A 15,274-nucleotide genomic window follows, 5' to 3' on the forward strand; every position below is an offset into this window, starting at 1 on the left:
CGGGCGTGCCTCGGACTCAAGGCCAGAGTAATCCCATGGAGGGAGAAAACAAAGATATGAGGGCAAAAGGTGGTTTTACATGAATCATTGTCAAGGCTTGAATTATAGTCGGAGGGTAAATGTACTCCAGAGTGTGTGTGTGTGAGCTGCTTCTTATCTCAGTGAAAAATGGAAGCAGCACTCTTGAGAAAATTATGAGGACTCTGCACGCTGTGTTTAGTTAATCATGTTCTTATGACTTTCATAATGTTGTGTATCCCAGCATGTGGAGCTGCAGATGGTAACGTAGCCACTGATTATGAAGTGAGTCCGGTGTTATCTGTAGTCTACCTCAGTACTTGAAGCATTTGGTGGTGACCGGTGCTGTCAAATAAAAAATGTTTTATATATATATATATATATATATACTTTTTTTGTTGTTACGACTACACAATCATAAGATACAATCAACTAAATATCAAAAAAAAAAACAAATGGTGCAAGAAAATCAGTTGTGGCGGTGTGTGTGGAGGTTGTCAATCACCTGGGAGAATTAAAAAAAAAAAAAAAAGATCTTAAATGGTGCATTCTAATACATTCTGGACTACGAAATACTATAATACTACACACACACGCAAAATAAATACTAAATAAAATGTAACTTGAAGGGCCACACACAGTCCAGTCTCCTCTTGAGTGGGCTGGACTGGTAAAATATTGCCATAATAACCATTGAATTTCCACTTGAAAGTTTTGCTTTGTTGTGCCGTGCACTATACGTGATGGAATTGTCAAAATTTTTAGCATGATCACAGAATTAACAGTGAAAAATGACGACAATCTCAACATAAAGTCAATTGTAATGAAACATTCTGTTGTGGCCCGAGGCTCCTAAATGAATGTAAAACAAACACTGGAGTCAGTTTGCAAAGTGAAGCGGATACTAGTGCGGCACACTCCGTGACCTCGAAGTGTATCAGCCAGGTGTGGAGTGAGTGTCTGCTTTGGCCTGCAGTCCCTGATGTGCTACACAAATACACACTTACACAAAGCCAGATATTAAAGTGGTTTCTATTAATAAACACATGACAGGAAAATAGAGTATGAGAAGTAAAAAAAAAAAAAAAAAAAGGTTTTATCTGTGAGTGCTGATAAAGGTGTGCATTTAGGAATACTCAAAATATGTAATCTTGACGGGCAGTGGAAATGTGCAGAGACGAGTGTTTTTGAGAAGCGGAGGCCCAACGGATTCTTTATCTTGTTCATTTATTCTCGCCACGGACAGGGTGATTTGTTTGAATCGTATCTGGCTCATATTTTTCTCTACCTCAATCCCACACTGCCCCCCCCCCCCCCCCCCCCCCCCCCCCCCCTTTGAGTCCTGTCATACTTTCTTTGACTGAAATCATACTGCAGCTGCAGCGTGTCTTTAGTCTACACCCGGTGTGTGATCGAAGGGAGTGGATGCATCGCGCTGTTACTAATGTAAGAATTACATGTGGTTTAATGTAACGTCCACAGGTGCGTGAGCTGATTCCTATTCGTCCAGCAACGGCAGCCACCCACTTACTCCTCAGAGAGCCCTCCACCTGTTCTTGGTGCTCTTTCTGCGTGTGTGTGTGTGTGTGTGTGTGTGTGTGTGTGTGTGTGTGTGTGTGTGTGTGTGTGTGTGTGTGTGTGTGTGTGTGTGTGTGTGTGTGTGTGTGTGTGTGTGTGTGTGTGTGTGTGTGTGTGTGTGTGTGTGTGTGTGTGTGTGTGTGTGTGTGGTGGTCTGTTTGACACAGGGAGGAGGACAGCTGTCTAAGCTGACAGTCCCCTGCTACTTTTGGTGGACAGGTGTGAGTGGGCGGAGTCTGAGAGCAGCGCCGAGCTCCTACTTGAATCTCCACCACTCCACCGCTCCACAGACACACTGGCACACATCTCAATTTCCCATTCTGGGACTGTGCGTTCAGAGCAAACGAGAGTGGAAGTATGAAGGATGCGGGCTGAAATGTCTTTGCGTCAGCCTGAAAGACCCCCCGCCCTGGTCAGGGCTAAGCTCTGCTGCAGCTCGCGGGCTCAAAGGTCAGTGTAGATCCCATTGTTAGAGCGCGATCTTATTCAACTTTTAACTTGTTGACATCATGAAGTGACACTGAATAGGACCTCCGCTGTGTTCGAACACTAGTTATTGAAGGATGTCATGGTTTAGTGGTTACTTGATCGGTTGGAGCAGACTTGAAGCAATCCTACGAGTGTCCTTCACCCCGTGGAAGTATTTGTGTTGAAATAGAAGAAATCCTGCGCTTGTCACGTTGTGGCCTATATTGCTGCGGTCAAACAAATCTATAGTACATGTTCATATTAAGAAAAAGGTCAACCCCGATGTCCTAATCCTTTTCTTTCTTGGGGATTCTTACATTCTTCATGAAGCATTTATTGAATTACAAGCGTGCTTTTGAATCATGACTTTAATGTTTTCACCTTTTGAAGCTTAAAGGAACCCCCTTACATACCAGTTATATGCAACTAAATGTGTGGGAAAGTGGGCCATTTACATAAATCTCGCATAATTCACCATTTCTGGAATTATTTGGTCGAACCATAAATGAATGGCTGTTGAGTCCCTGTTTCCAGTTTTTACAGGATGTTTCTTTTGCAGAAGATAAATGCCTGTAGCTGTTAAATTACCTGATGTGTTCATATCATTTTGAATCATCAGTGTAATAAGTGTGAGTGCTGGACTGAACCTTTTTTTTTTGTGGTGATTTTCTTTTTGTTATTTTTTCATTTTAAAGCCTGCTGATCCACTCTTTCAGTCTGGGATGAATGTCCTCGTCCTTCCAGCCTCCTTCATGCTTTTGCAGTTATGTGAGAGTGACGAACAGTTATGTCAGTTATGTTAGTTATTCTGTTGCAGGAAGTCTCTTAAACGCGCCCTCCCATTCGCTCTCTTGTTAGTGCAGTGTAACAACTCGCTGTGATGTAAAGCAGCTGACTGACTGACTGACCACTCCCGCTGAAACCCCTCGCCACGCCTCAAACCCCCCCGCTGGCCCCTGCCACCAGCCTCAGACTGGCCTGGAGCAGCTGTCTTCACGATAGGGGTGTCAGAAGTAGCCACTTTGAAGCCTTTTGTAGTCGTATGTTTTAAAATGATGAAATGTGTGTTCAATATTTGACTATATGTACTAAAGATTGTTAAAAAAAAATGAATAAAATGGCAAAAAAATCTACAGATTTTTAACTTGATCATGAATCCTAGAACAAGATTGAGGCCACAATTGGTGAAATAATCCCTCCTTCCAGTCAAGGTCCAGCCGTACACCGAAGAGATCTTAGTTTCACCACTCAGGGTTTCGTGAGAGTTTGGTGGGTGGAATCTCTGACAGTCTCCAGGGTGTTTGACACCGCGCTACCCCCAAGGAAAATTGTCTATATTATAAAGTCAAATGCATCAATGCGGTGACTGTAAACTGGCTCTAAATCTGTAGCTGGGACAGGCTCCAGCCCCCGCAGGCTTTTTCTTGAATAATGCGTGTATAGAAGATTGATGGATGGAGGTATGAATGTGGAGCGCTGGTGCAATGGTAAGATATGCTTTGCAGAAGCAGCAGGACAAATCCCATCAGTATGAAAGGTATTGTTCATAGAAACCCCATATTTATTATAATATTCATGGAGGACATATAAGGAGCAGTTTGCAGCTTTTTTTAGTAACAAATAGTAGAAATAAAAAAAAGTCCAATATTGTGTTTTCTATATGGTAGAGCAATGTTTTTTTAGTTTTTTTTTTTTCGTATAATATTCTCACACTGAAATGGAACCGTTTGGCGGATTAAAAAGAAAAAGAAGAAGAAGCTGTTATCCATTAGCAACTTTCAGATTCACAATGGCTGACCTAGATTAATACCACAAGAGATGCGATGAGTTCTCCCCACTCCCACTCGTACATTATAAAGACATTTGTCAGACACGATTAAGTCGGGCTGAAAGTTGCCGTTTCTGCTGTTCATGCTGCTTCCAATCAGGTTCCAACCGACACAAACCCGTTCTGATGAAGCAACACGGTTTTGACATTTGCTGTTGTGTCAAAATGACTTTTTTTCATGATCTCATCAAAGAGACCTGGCATTTTTGTCTTTTTTGGGGGGGTTTTTTGTTGTTTTTTTTTACTTTGACATGATGTTACAGTGTTGGGTCTTCATATTAGCGTTATGCCATAGGGCTGCACAATGTACCACAACTTTAATATTGCGGTGTCACCATACAAATTACATCAATTGCAAAGACGTCAGAAGCACAAAAGTTGAAAGATTTTGGAAGAATGGATAACATCAAGTCATAAAAGTGCCTTGCTTTGGAAACGGTGCTGGTCCAAACCACAGATGCAAATTTGATAGAAATAATAATGTATAAAAAAATCCCAACAACTCAGGCACAGTCAGTGTAAATGTGGGGCAAGCTAGAAAGCACCGTTTATCATTCAATTGCAAAAGCTGACATTAGCTCATCACAGACTGACCTCATAGTAGACACAGCAAAAGCCTGAAAGGGGATGATTGTGGTGTCAAATTACACAGTGCTGAGATTGACGCTTTATACAAGTTTCCCAATGCAAAGGAAGTTGATCAGTCTTCAGGAAGCGTTCAATCAAAATGGTTTGAATGAAGTTGTTTCAATAAGACCTGAAGACCTGCAGTCTCATCTGTTTGCTTTTTTTTAATTTATTTTTTTTTTTTTTTATTCTTGAATCAACAAAAGGTACTCCGCTTGACTGAAAAACTGCTAAACAGCACCAGGTCTCTTTGAACTTATCTGTGATCATTTACTGCTTTGCACATTATAATGGAGACTTCAAAAATCCACCAAGGATTTTCTGTTGCCTCAGTCCAGACGTTTAGTTTCATAGGAATCGTCTCTCCAAAGGATGACAGCACACGCAGCCAGCTTCCTCATGCTCTCACGAGTACAGGGAATACAGCTTGTTCCTGGGGGATAAAGACAGACATCCGCTTTCTGCCGGCAGAAATAGACGTCAAATGTGATGCTAAATAACAAAGTTGGTGAATGATCTCATCCAGTTGCTGTTGGCATCTGGCTAAAGTAAGCCCACTGTTATACATGTGTGGCTGTGGTCACTCTTCCTCTTTTAGTTTGTCCCTGGAATATTCTCTCTACATGTCCTTACATGAACAAAAGCATAGAGCTCTGGATTCTCGTTTCAGAAGAGAAGCTTATTGTTGTTTGTTATTCAAAGAAGCCGTGGGTATAAACTTAGGAAATGTCTGACGGTGTGTGTGAGAGATCACTGCTGTTGTTACGGGGAGTCACTGAGAAGAACCGAGCTGGGCTGTTGAGCCAGCGAGTGAGAGTTTGGTTGGTTTTTTTTTTTGTGAGTTGGAAGATGTTTAATAGGACACACGTGTTGGCTGTGATTCAGGTGGGGAAGTGGTGAGTTACTCGACAACACGTCAGCAGAGCTAAAGTTTGCAGACGCCGGGGTAAAGATCAGCTGATGTCTATGATTTATCAAATAACTGGAAGATAAAATTGCTCATTCCTTTAAAAAACAGGTCAGAAAGCCTTCAAGACTCCATGTCAGTCCATTCCAGTCCGCCTCCTGGCTATGAGTGAAGCTCTTTCATGGTTGTGGTTTTGTGGTACATCAATAGCATTTCCTGTTGTCATCTTTCTCTGGATTAGATTTTTCGCCTGGGTTCTGCACTCAAACCCTCTGAAACACACAAACACTGGTTGTTTTCCTTTTCCGTTCTGCACAGACGCTCTGAAGCAGGACAGTCGGCCATTGATCCGCCAGGCGTTTCACACCTTCTCATGTTCCCACAAGTCTTTTCACTGATGTCTAACAGACCCGCTCATGTTTTCTCATTTACAATGAAGGCGCATTTGTTTTGGAAATGCTTTCTTTATCAGTTTAACGGCTGAACACTGAAGTACAAATCGTATTAACCCTGAAGGCATTTTGAATCGCATCATACCAGATTCCCAAATAAGAGTTCTCCTGTTTCCTGCATATGTGAGGATTCTAAACATCTTTGCTGTGCTGACACTAGCTCCTTGTGTTTTTCAGGTTCCCCGCAGTCTTCCACACTTCCCGGTTTGTCCAGCAGAACGAGCAGCGCCGCCAGCCGTCCTTCCTCCACTCACAGGAACTCCTGCAGTGACACGGAAAGCTTCCTGAATGTAGAGCCGGCGTACGACAGCGTCTTCAGAAAGGTCTGCCTGCCATCCATCCATCCAACCATCCATCCATCCATCCATCCAGCCATCCATCCATGACTGTTTCCTCCCTTCCACTGCATTATTATCACTCATTGGGATTGAAGTCGGTAGAACCGACCAAAAATCATCTTAAAAAATCTATTTAGAATCTACATGAAGCTAATTTGTCACTGAAACGCCCAACATCTCACACCAATTAGTACAATTTGGTAAATCTGTATTTTATTACTAAAACGCCACTTTTCTGACCCGTAAAAAGCAATAAATATATATATTTTAATATGTATCACATTGTTTTTTTACTTGTCTGCAACCGACACATCCAAAACCTTTAATGTTTCACGCTTTTTTTTTTTTTTGTGCATTACATCACGTTCACCACCTTATTTTTCCCTAAAAGATGCTGTGGTGCAACTTTCTGTCTCAATGATATAAATATAATTTTACCGTCTATTTATAGCTTGTTTGTCTAAATTTCCTCCATCTTTATTTGACCCCCGTGCATCAAAAACTGTTTTTAATTCTGTTACCACAAGTTCATTTTGTACTTTTAACAATATTCATATCCCCTAAATAGCTATTCTCCTTTGCATGTTGTCCTGGTTTTTACCTCAATACTTCATGTGTTAGGAGCTGCAAACAGATCAATAAATAAAACTGTACTGCCATTATTCTGCTCAAAAAGCACATTCAGTGCTGGCTGCTCACCAGCATGTTTTCAGAATATATGTTTGGGGTTTTTTTCTGCTTGCCTATGCAGCTCCTTCATATGTATGAGCAGTTATTTTCCCAGCCTGTGCTTAGGATTTATTTATTTATTTATCATCAGCACCCAAAGGCTGATATGCCAAACCTCTACTAAGCCAGAGGCTGCACTCTGCCGCTGGGGAAGCGCAGGCCGCGGTCCCTGCTGTCACCCTGCTGCTGCTGCTGAAAGCTCCGTTTGAAGCCGGGCAGCCTCTGGTTGAAGTTGGGATACTTGTATCTCTCAGTTTCTGCTGTGTCGAGCACTTGAAACGCACTCATGGTAATGTGAACCGTTTGTTGTGAACAACAATGGGCAAAGCCAGCCAAGAAAGAAAGGGGGTGGGAGGGGGGTTCTCGAGAGTCGACAGTGTGGTGGTGAGGGTCGAGGGCTCTGCAGATAGACAGTGATGGGAAAAATGTGCCGTGACGTCCACAGGCTTTGGTTCCAAACAGAGACCACAGGAGCTCAGTTTTGAAAGAGGGGATTAATACTGCTCTCTGAAGGGGAACTGTCTTTCTCATGCAAGATACAATACTGTACATGCCGAATAATGGAGGGAAAGAGTTTCATAACTTTAAAATAGGTCATGATTTCTGCTCAACATCCGAGCAAGACGTGCTCCCTTTCAATTGTGTTTGACGACACATTTACAAGAAATGTCCACTCGGCTTAGCTCTCCAACTCAGACTCGTATGTGCACGAGTTTTTTTCAGTTTGCGTAATATAAAGAATAAAAATTGTTCTACCAAGAATGCCATTCAAAGAAACCTAGTCTCATACCTAATCTCATACTGGTTCATTTACATATGGAAGGGACTTTAACTGCAATAATACAGCAAGATTGATCATTGGGAATCCTTGAAAGCCGAGTCTATAGACAGAGTTGGTGCAGCTCAGTAAACTGGCGGAGTTTCTTTGCCCAGTGCTCTGTTTTCAAGGGAAACTTTAGCTGTGCAGGGTGGAACCTGCTGATGACAGACTTGGAAAGTCTCCACAAAAGAGAGTAATCCAGCTGCGGGGCGGCAGCTAAGAAATCTGTTGCATTCATAAACACCGCTGAGCTGAAGATGGTGTTATTTTTCTTCTTTTTTTTTCTCTCGAGGAACATCCGAAAGCAAAGATATAAAGCTTGAATGAAGATGGGCTGTACTTCCTACGGTTTTGGGTGTTTAATAACACATCGTGTATAGAGCTTTAATGGTAAATAAACCCAAGTTAAAACAAATTAAAGCTTCGCTAAAGCGCTCCCCTGTAGTGCTGCAGCTGAATGTAACATCCACTGCAGTCACACGCACTCTCTGCCCTCTACATGTACACACACGCACACACACACACACACACACACACACACACACACACACACACACACACACACACACACACACACACACACACACACACACACACACACACACACACACACACACACACACACACACACACACACACACACACACACACACACACACACACACACACACACACACACACACACACACGTGCGCCCAGTCCTGCGTCCTCTCCCTCCCAGAGGAAGTTGTGTCCGCAGCATAAAGCACATCTTTCATTCCCAGCTCTCCCTACAGAGGCGGCTCTATGCTCTGCACTCACACTGCAGCTGGCAGCACAATAGGCCCAGTTAAGAATCACACCTACAAATTAGCTCAGAGTGGACTATCCCCAACCTGTGTGTGCGTGTGTGTGTGTGAGAGTAGGACATTTTTCCCACTGCACCAAGGTCAGGAATATTTTTCTTTTTTTTTTTTTCATCATTATTTGTTTTCTTACTCTTTGCTCATATGACAGACCTGTCGTACAGGTCAGGAGTGTCAATAAATTCCCATGTTGACCCCCCCCCCCCCACACACACACACACACACACACACATTCAGCATTTCACCTCTGTGTGTTAGTTTACCAGTGCATACCCGGTATATATTTGACAGCTTCTAACCTGCCAGATGTGTGCGGCTTTGGCTCACTGTGACAGTCCCATGGCAATAAGCGTGTGTCACTTAGAGGCTTTTTCCTGGGAAAGGTTTGTTTTCACGAGGTTTGCCATCATTTATTGGTGTTTGTTATAATGTCAGTGTTGCTATAAAGTAGCTCTGGCTCGTTATCCCTAAGCTCTGCCATTTGGTCCTCATTATATTCCATTCCTGTGGGTTAAATTGCTCCTCCAGCCTTGTCTTAATTCATGTCACGCTTCAGAGAAGAAATGGTGACGGATATACGATGTGATAGTCGAGCTAATTAACGGTGATTTCAATGATGTCTGTGCATTTTTGTTAAACTTAGTTAGTTCTCCTGTGTTGAGTTCTACTTTATTTCAGCTGATAAAGTAAAGCGAAATTCACTGATAGGGTTTTTTGGTATCTGGATGATGAAAAATATAGTTTCCCATGTTTGGGGGTTAAAGGCTTCACTTCCTCTGTTGCTCTGTGAGCCAGTCACAGTTCACTCTCGACTCGGGTTGATTAAATGTGGAACGGGAGTCGGTCATTTTAAGAGAGCAGCTGCTTTTACACATATTTGCTCCCTGAAGCTATTAATCACATTTCACGTTGTATTACCTTGATTTTGATTGAATGACTTTTGTGGCTCATGGTGGTTTAGGGTTGGTCGGCATTTGCACATGTATTATCTATATGGCGTGCAGGCAAGTGACACTTGAAAATGTCCCTAATGTGGATGTTTTCTGTGTGGCGTCTGCAGAATGACGAGCCAGTGACAGGAGGAGACAGCACCAGCGAGGTCTCCGTCTCCTGCTCCTCCACGGATGACACCGCCAGCGTGGGCCCGCCCAGCTCCAGCCCCGAAGGCAGCCAGCGCCTGAGCTGCAGCTGGAGCCCAGAGGAGGGGAACCAGACTCCGGGGGCGCTCACTGCAGGACTAGACAGCAGTGGAGGAGGAGGAGGAGGAGGAGGAGCAGGGGAAGCTGAGGAAGAAGCCAAGGACAGAGTGACGGAGGTGCCGCGGCGTTCCTGCCTCCTCCGGAACAGCATCCGCTCAGTGTCGCCGCTTCGCCGCCACAGTTGGGGCCCGGGGAAGAACCACGGAGGAGACGGAGAGATGAACCAAAGGAGGTGAGAATACATCCTTGCATTTTGTTTAAAAAAAAAAAAAAAAAAAAGAACAAGAAGAAGAAAGTGTCGAAGTTTGCTCCTGTCAGTGTCGAAGTTTGCTCCTTCAGTCTGGCGGTAGTCAGTAGATGTCTGCAGCCCCGACATGTGCACACGTCAGTTTTATTAGCGCTTGTTGATGCGGCTCCCCCTGTGCCTTACCCAGCGTCTCCTCCTCCTGCTGCGAGCAGCTGTGTTGCCATTTGTCTGCTCTTGGTGGGGGACTACCCAAACTGTACACAAAGATTCACACACGCCACATCTTCTCACACTTGTACACATCGCGCACAGTCGTGACTTTACATTGACTTTGCAGCATCGAGGCTAATGTTGGAGCTTATTAAGAACAAGACCTTGACGGCAAGTTTGTCACCACTGCCTCTGAGGTTCCACACTTAATGTGTTAATGTGTTCATTAAGCTCTCATCACAGGCCATTGCGTTTTATCACATGGGGTGTACAAGGAATAGTTTTTCATTTGTATTGGAAGTTACTATTATGCGGTATTGCTGTAGCAGTTGGCATTCTCACCTCATAGAATGAAGGTTCTCCATTAGAGTCCAGGTCAAGTTTGTTTTTTTTGCATGTTCTCCCTGTGTGTAGGTATTTTCCATGTACTCATGGAAACAGAGTACATGGAAACATTAATTGGAGGCTTATTGCTGACTCTAAATTGCTCATCAGTAATATAATTAGGCTGTTGCTAAACAAACTGAAGTTGAACAAAAGCAAAGATTAACAATCTATCACATGAATTAAGTTGTAACAATCTTTTCATGTGATCCATTCATCCACTCATCTACTGTGTCACCTTATTCAAGCTTGCATCCTGCACAGGATACTAGTCTACCAGAGAAACGGGTAGCCACACACTTATTAGTACCTTCAGAGTGACCATTTAACCTCAAATGGATGTATTGAAAACCCACACAAGCACAGGACAAATATGAAACTTCACACAGAAAAGGCCTCGGACTTGAAGCAAGGATATTGTTGCCGTGAGGCGAGAGTACAAATCTCCTCCAATATGACATGATATCAGACGTTTCCATGTTCTGACATGTTTTCCCCTCAATATTCTGTTTTAGCCAGAATATAAAAGAATAATTCAGCACCCTGTAAGTATGCTTATCAGCCATTGAATTGTGAACTCATTCAAATCTACCTTTAGAGTGACCTATGAACTGATTCTAAGCTCACCAGAATGATTTAGTCCGCTCAGTCCATGTTGACTATGTTGACAGAATCAGCCGTCTGAGAGGAAAGCTGCCGAACGGATAAAATGATGTGACACCAGTGCACATGATAAAAAGCAGTTTCGTGTGGTCTTAGCAGGAAGAAATCAGTGAGATTTTGTATTTATGTGAAGAAAATAGAATCAGGAAGGGTTTGTGCTGATGTGTATGAAACATTTAAGTCTGGTTGCTCTTAGAGATTAGCCAGCATGGCGCATAGAATACAACTTTAAAAGTTATTTCTACGTGTCATTATAGGAGATGACGTTACCTGGATGATACAAGTGAAGCATCAGTTTAGCATAGCAGTTAGCCTGACTACAGTGAAAGTGGGTGGAAAAACCTACCTACCCTCTTATACACATCAGTTATGAATCTCTTTATTATCATTTAGCAATATTGAGGCAACTTTAACCATCTAAATGTCAAGGCACTTGCTTATTGGGGTATATCCAAGTTCAATTATGGCTCACACCATTCAAAATAGAAGTCACTTGTTTGGCTTAACGGTTAACTAATGAATTTCCAGCCTCACATCTCAGCAGATTGAACCTCCATCTGAGAGGACTGCTGTTTATCAGTATGAACGTGAGAGGACAATCTTAAAGGAATAATAGCTTTAACTCAGGACAGGATGACTGCAACAAATAAGCTGTTTCTGTGTGACAACTCACCAGTTGGACATACAGTCTGCCTGGTTTTGCAGTTATGCAAGTATACATACATTACAAGTATTTAATAGACTCCCAAGGGAATAGTCCTACAAACACATCGTCAGATCCTAATTTTGCTCCCACAACCCTGTATGCGTTGCAAATTGGGGTTGAGATAACAAAAAAAGCATAATGTCATTGATCAGAGGTTTATATTGTAGCTCTTTAGATCAGTGGCTTTCAAACCTGTTTCCCTGGTGCTCCTCATAACGCCTCCCTGGATGCCTGCGGACCCCCTCTCTGATTTATGACTTGCTAAGACATTACAGTGAAGCAAAATGTTAGTGGACACACCCAATCTCACCAACATAAAAACACAGGAGCCTCTAAAATTGAAGCTCTTGGCAATTTTCTCAGTCTTCAAATCTTAGGAATTGTCTTATGTTTGTTTTCTTTGACTGCCTCAGAGCAGGCAAAGCCTCGGGCTTTGCCGAAGGGGGTCCCAGACGCCAGAGACCATTCCTCTTTTTTAAAGACCAAACATGCTTCAGAGGTGTATTATGAACGTCATTGTCTGAAATTTGTTCTCCTGCCATGTAATTAACACTAAAAAAGAAAAAGATAGAAGAAGAAAAACGTCTTTAATGTTGCTGAAACTTTTCTACCGTTATTTAATGAGAGAGACTGTATTGTGTACCATTAAGTCTTAAATAATGTGACACATTGTATCACTTATAAAACAACCCAGAGGTCTGCTGGTCCGATTAAGGTATAAAATGGGACATGTGGTGGTGGGGGGGGGGGGGTTCACAATTGAATCCACTGAACTGACTGAACTGTCCAGTAATTTAAGACGTAAAACATTGTGACTCTGCATTCCGGCACTTTTTTTTATCTTGCCTGTTAAATTTATGTCATAAGTGTTAAAATAACTGCTCCTGCCTCAGAAATTGTTGCGCGTCTGTAGCCAGACCTGGTTGTTTTACCCTGCTGTAGTCTTTATATCCAGACTAAGCTGGACAGATTTGTGCGAGACGGCTATCAATGCTCTGATTGAACTGTTGGAAAGAAACCAGGCCATAATTTTAAATGTCAGTATCGGGCCAGAACCACCATCGGCACGGCAGCGCGCGCCTCAGACCTTTACACACACCGTTAAAAAAAGCCCATAAAAATCCGACCCACTCAAAAAATGATGGTCCCCTCTTCAATAAAAATAGGTAATTTATTCATGGGCCATGTTCTTGCTGATCCTCTCGAATCTCGACTCATTTCACCCATCATCCACCGCCTCCTGTCTCTGTCTCCATCACCTCCAGTTCCATTCGTAGCCCTGGTGAGGGGAAGCCGGCCTTTCACAGGAGAAGGTACAAATGCTTCACATTCATTACTTCATGTGCTTCATAACATGCATTGCCAATTTTTTTTATTGTATTTTTTTTTTTGTGCAGTTTGTAGCCTTTGTGCCCCTTCCCTTAGACTCCCCTCCCTGCTTTTTTAACATTAACTTGCTGAATTACAGCTGCATTCTGCTCTGTCCCCTCAGTCAACCATGCAGGGAAAAAAACGTTGCTCTCTTTTCACCCCTGTTGGAATCAGCACAATGTACTTTGGCAAATAGTTGATTGAAGCACTGGTGTTTTGTATTGCTCTGGTAATAACAGGCCTCCACACAGAGACAGAGAGAGACAGAGAGAGACAGAGAGAGACAGAGAGAGACAGGGAGAGACAGAGAGAGACAGAGAGAGACAGGGAGAGACAAAGGGAGAGAAAGAGAGAGAGCAATTGAAGCTCTGTTGTATTGACCTGAAATTGAGAAGAGTTTTTTTTTTCTTTCTTTTTCCACGAGTGTAATAAGGTCCTGTAGGGAATTTCTCAAGACTGTAAAGGCGTCAAGAGGGATTTGAAATTCAGTCTTGGAGGAAACGGTGTGCCACCGCAGTAAAAACATAATGGAAGTTGTTGTAGCTGCAGAATGGCTTTGTTGACTGTTTGAAACGCTGCTATTTGGCCCCCGAAGAGAGTGGAGGAGGCAGTGAGGGAGCATCTCACGCCGGCGTGAGACCTTGATCGTAAGACCCGGAGCGGAGGCGTTACAGCTCTGATTATTATAGTCCTGTTTGATCTGTAATTGAACAGATTATCTAAGTTTAAGGAAGGCCTCGAACCTAACATCTTGTAATAATGAGTTCTTAACCTTCCGGGACAGCAACAGTCGAGGCGTACATTAGATCCTAGGGGATGACAATCTCAGTCAAATCAAAGCCAATTAACTCTTGAACTTGGGCAAAAACTGAGCAAGTTTGAGTTTATTGGTTGTTTTCAAAGTCAATCTTGAAAATGTTTGATGTCATGTGTACTAAACACATATATTAAGGATAACTTGTGTTTGGTAGGTTATTTATTTCTTGTAATAATGCAATACAAAGCATTAACTATTCTACCATTAGAAAGGCTGATTGTTCTTTTTTTTTTTTAAATGTGCCATATTATTCAGGGATCATGCATTTGTGGGATGAACAGCACGTTTGATCTTCTGGTTTGTGTAATAGAGGGCAATCTCAAATGTGCCTGATAAATATGGCATCATTAAAAAAAAGGGGAAATTAGTAAGAGTTTGGTTGCTTTTCAAGAGTTATTGCCAAGTAGTATTAACTAATGTGTGTAGTTTATATGCCGAGGGCCAGAATTGATCCAGACAAGAACATTTGGTATTCCAGGTGGTTAGTTGTTGATAGTTACCGATTGTTATCGGGTTAATAATGACCCCCCCCCCCCTCACTTTTGGGTTGAACACCAGATATGTATTAATTTCATTATTCTAACTCCTTTTTACGTGTTCTGTGCTCTACTTACCCAGTGACGGTTCCTGGCTGACAAGGCTGCTATTAACGATTGTTTGTGATGTTTGAATAATCCATACTTGTTTTTTTAGTGTTCGAAATGTTGAGGAGTGATTCCCAAAGCATGCAAAGCACAACACATTTCCATTTGTATTATCTCAACAGCCACAACTATTGGTTAAGAAAAAAAATAAAAGATTGTTTTAAAATCGTTATTAACATTTGGTACATTGGCTCATTGATTTATCAGCTTCTTGTTGCAGCTCTTCATGCTAATCGTGGTATCGGTGCTCATCCATACGCATCGGGCTCTAATGAAGACGTGTTTCTTCCTGTCGAAGGCCACTGCGGTAACCATCTGGCCACATCTGTCACGGCGGTGGTTAATAGTGAACCGGCTGTTGGGAAAACAACTGTGGGTCAAGATTAACTGACTGATCACTCCAGCAGTGGATAAAACTTAAAG

At 42.6% G+C, this 15,274-nt stretch overlaps 1 protein-coding gene across 5 annotated transcripts in view; it reads left to right on the forward strand.

Annotated features, from left to right (window-relative positions):
- Positions 1-15,274, forward strand: part of akap13 (A-kinase anchoring protein 13) — an 86,182-nt gene that overhangs the window by 28,372 nt on the left and 42,536 nt on the right. For 3 of the 5 annotated variants that reach the window (XM_080500652.1, XM_080500653.1, XM_080500655.1), the window contains 3 exons: positions 6,056-6,201; positions 9,671-10,041; positions 13,285-13,332. In XM_080500652.1, the coding sequence (XP_080356778.1) occupies positions 6,056-6,201; positions 9,671-10,041; positions 13,285-13,332 (565 nt within the window). Of the gene's footprint in view, positions 1-1,930; positions 2,047-6,055; positions 6,202-9,670; positions 10,042-13,284; positions 13,333-15,274 lie in introns of those variants that run through there. The other 2 variants (XM_080500656.1, XM_080500654.1) reach the window with 2 other exon arrangements.

The sequence above is a fragment of the Blennius ocellaris genome (assembly GCF_963422515.1).
Source record: "Blennius ocellaris genome assembly, chromosome: 1".
NCBI lineage: Eukaryota > Metazoa > Chordata > Actinopteri > Blenniiformes > Blenniidae > Blennius > Blennius ocellaris.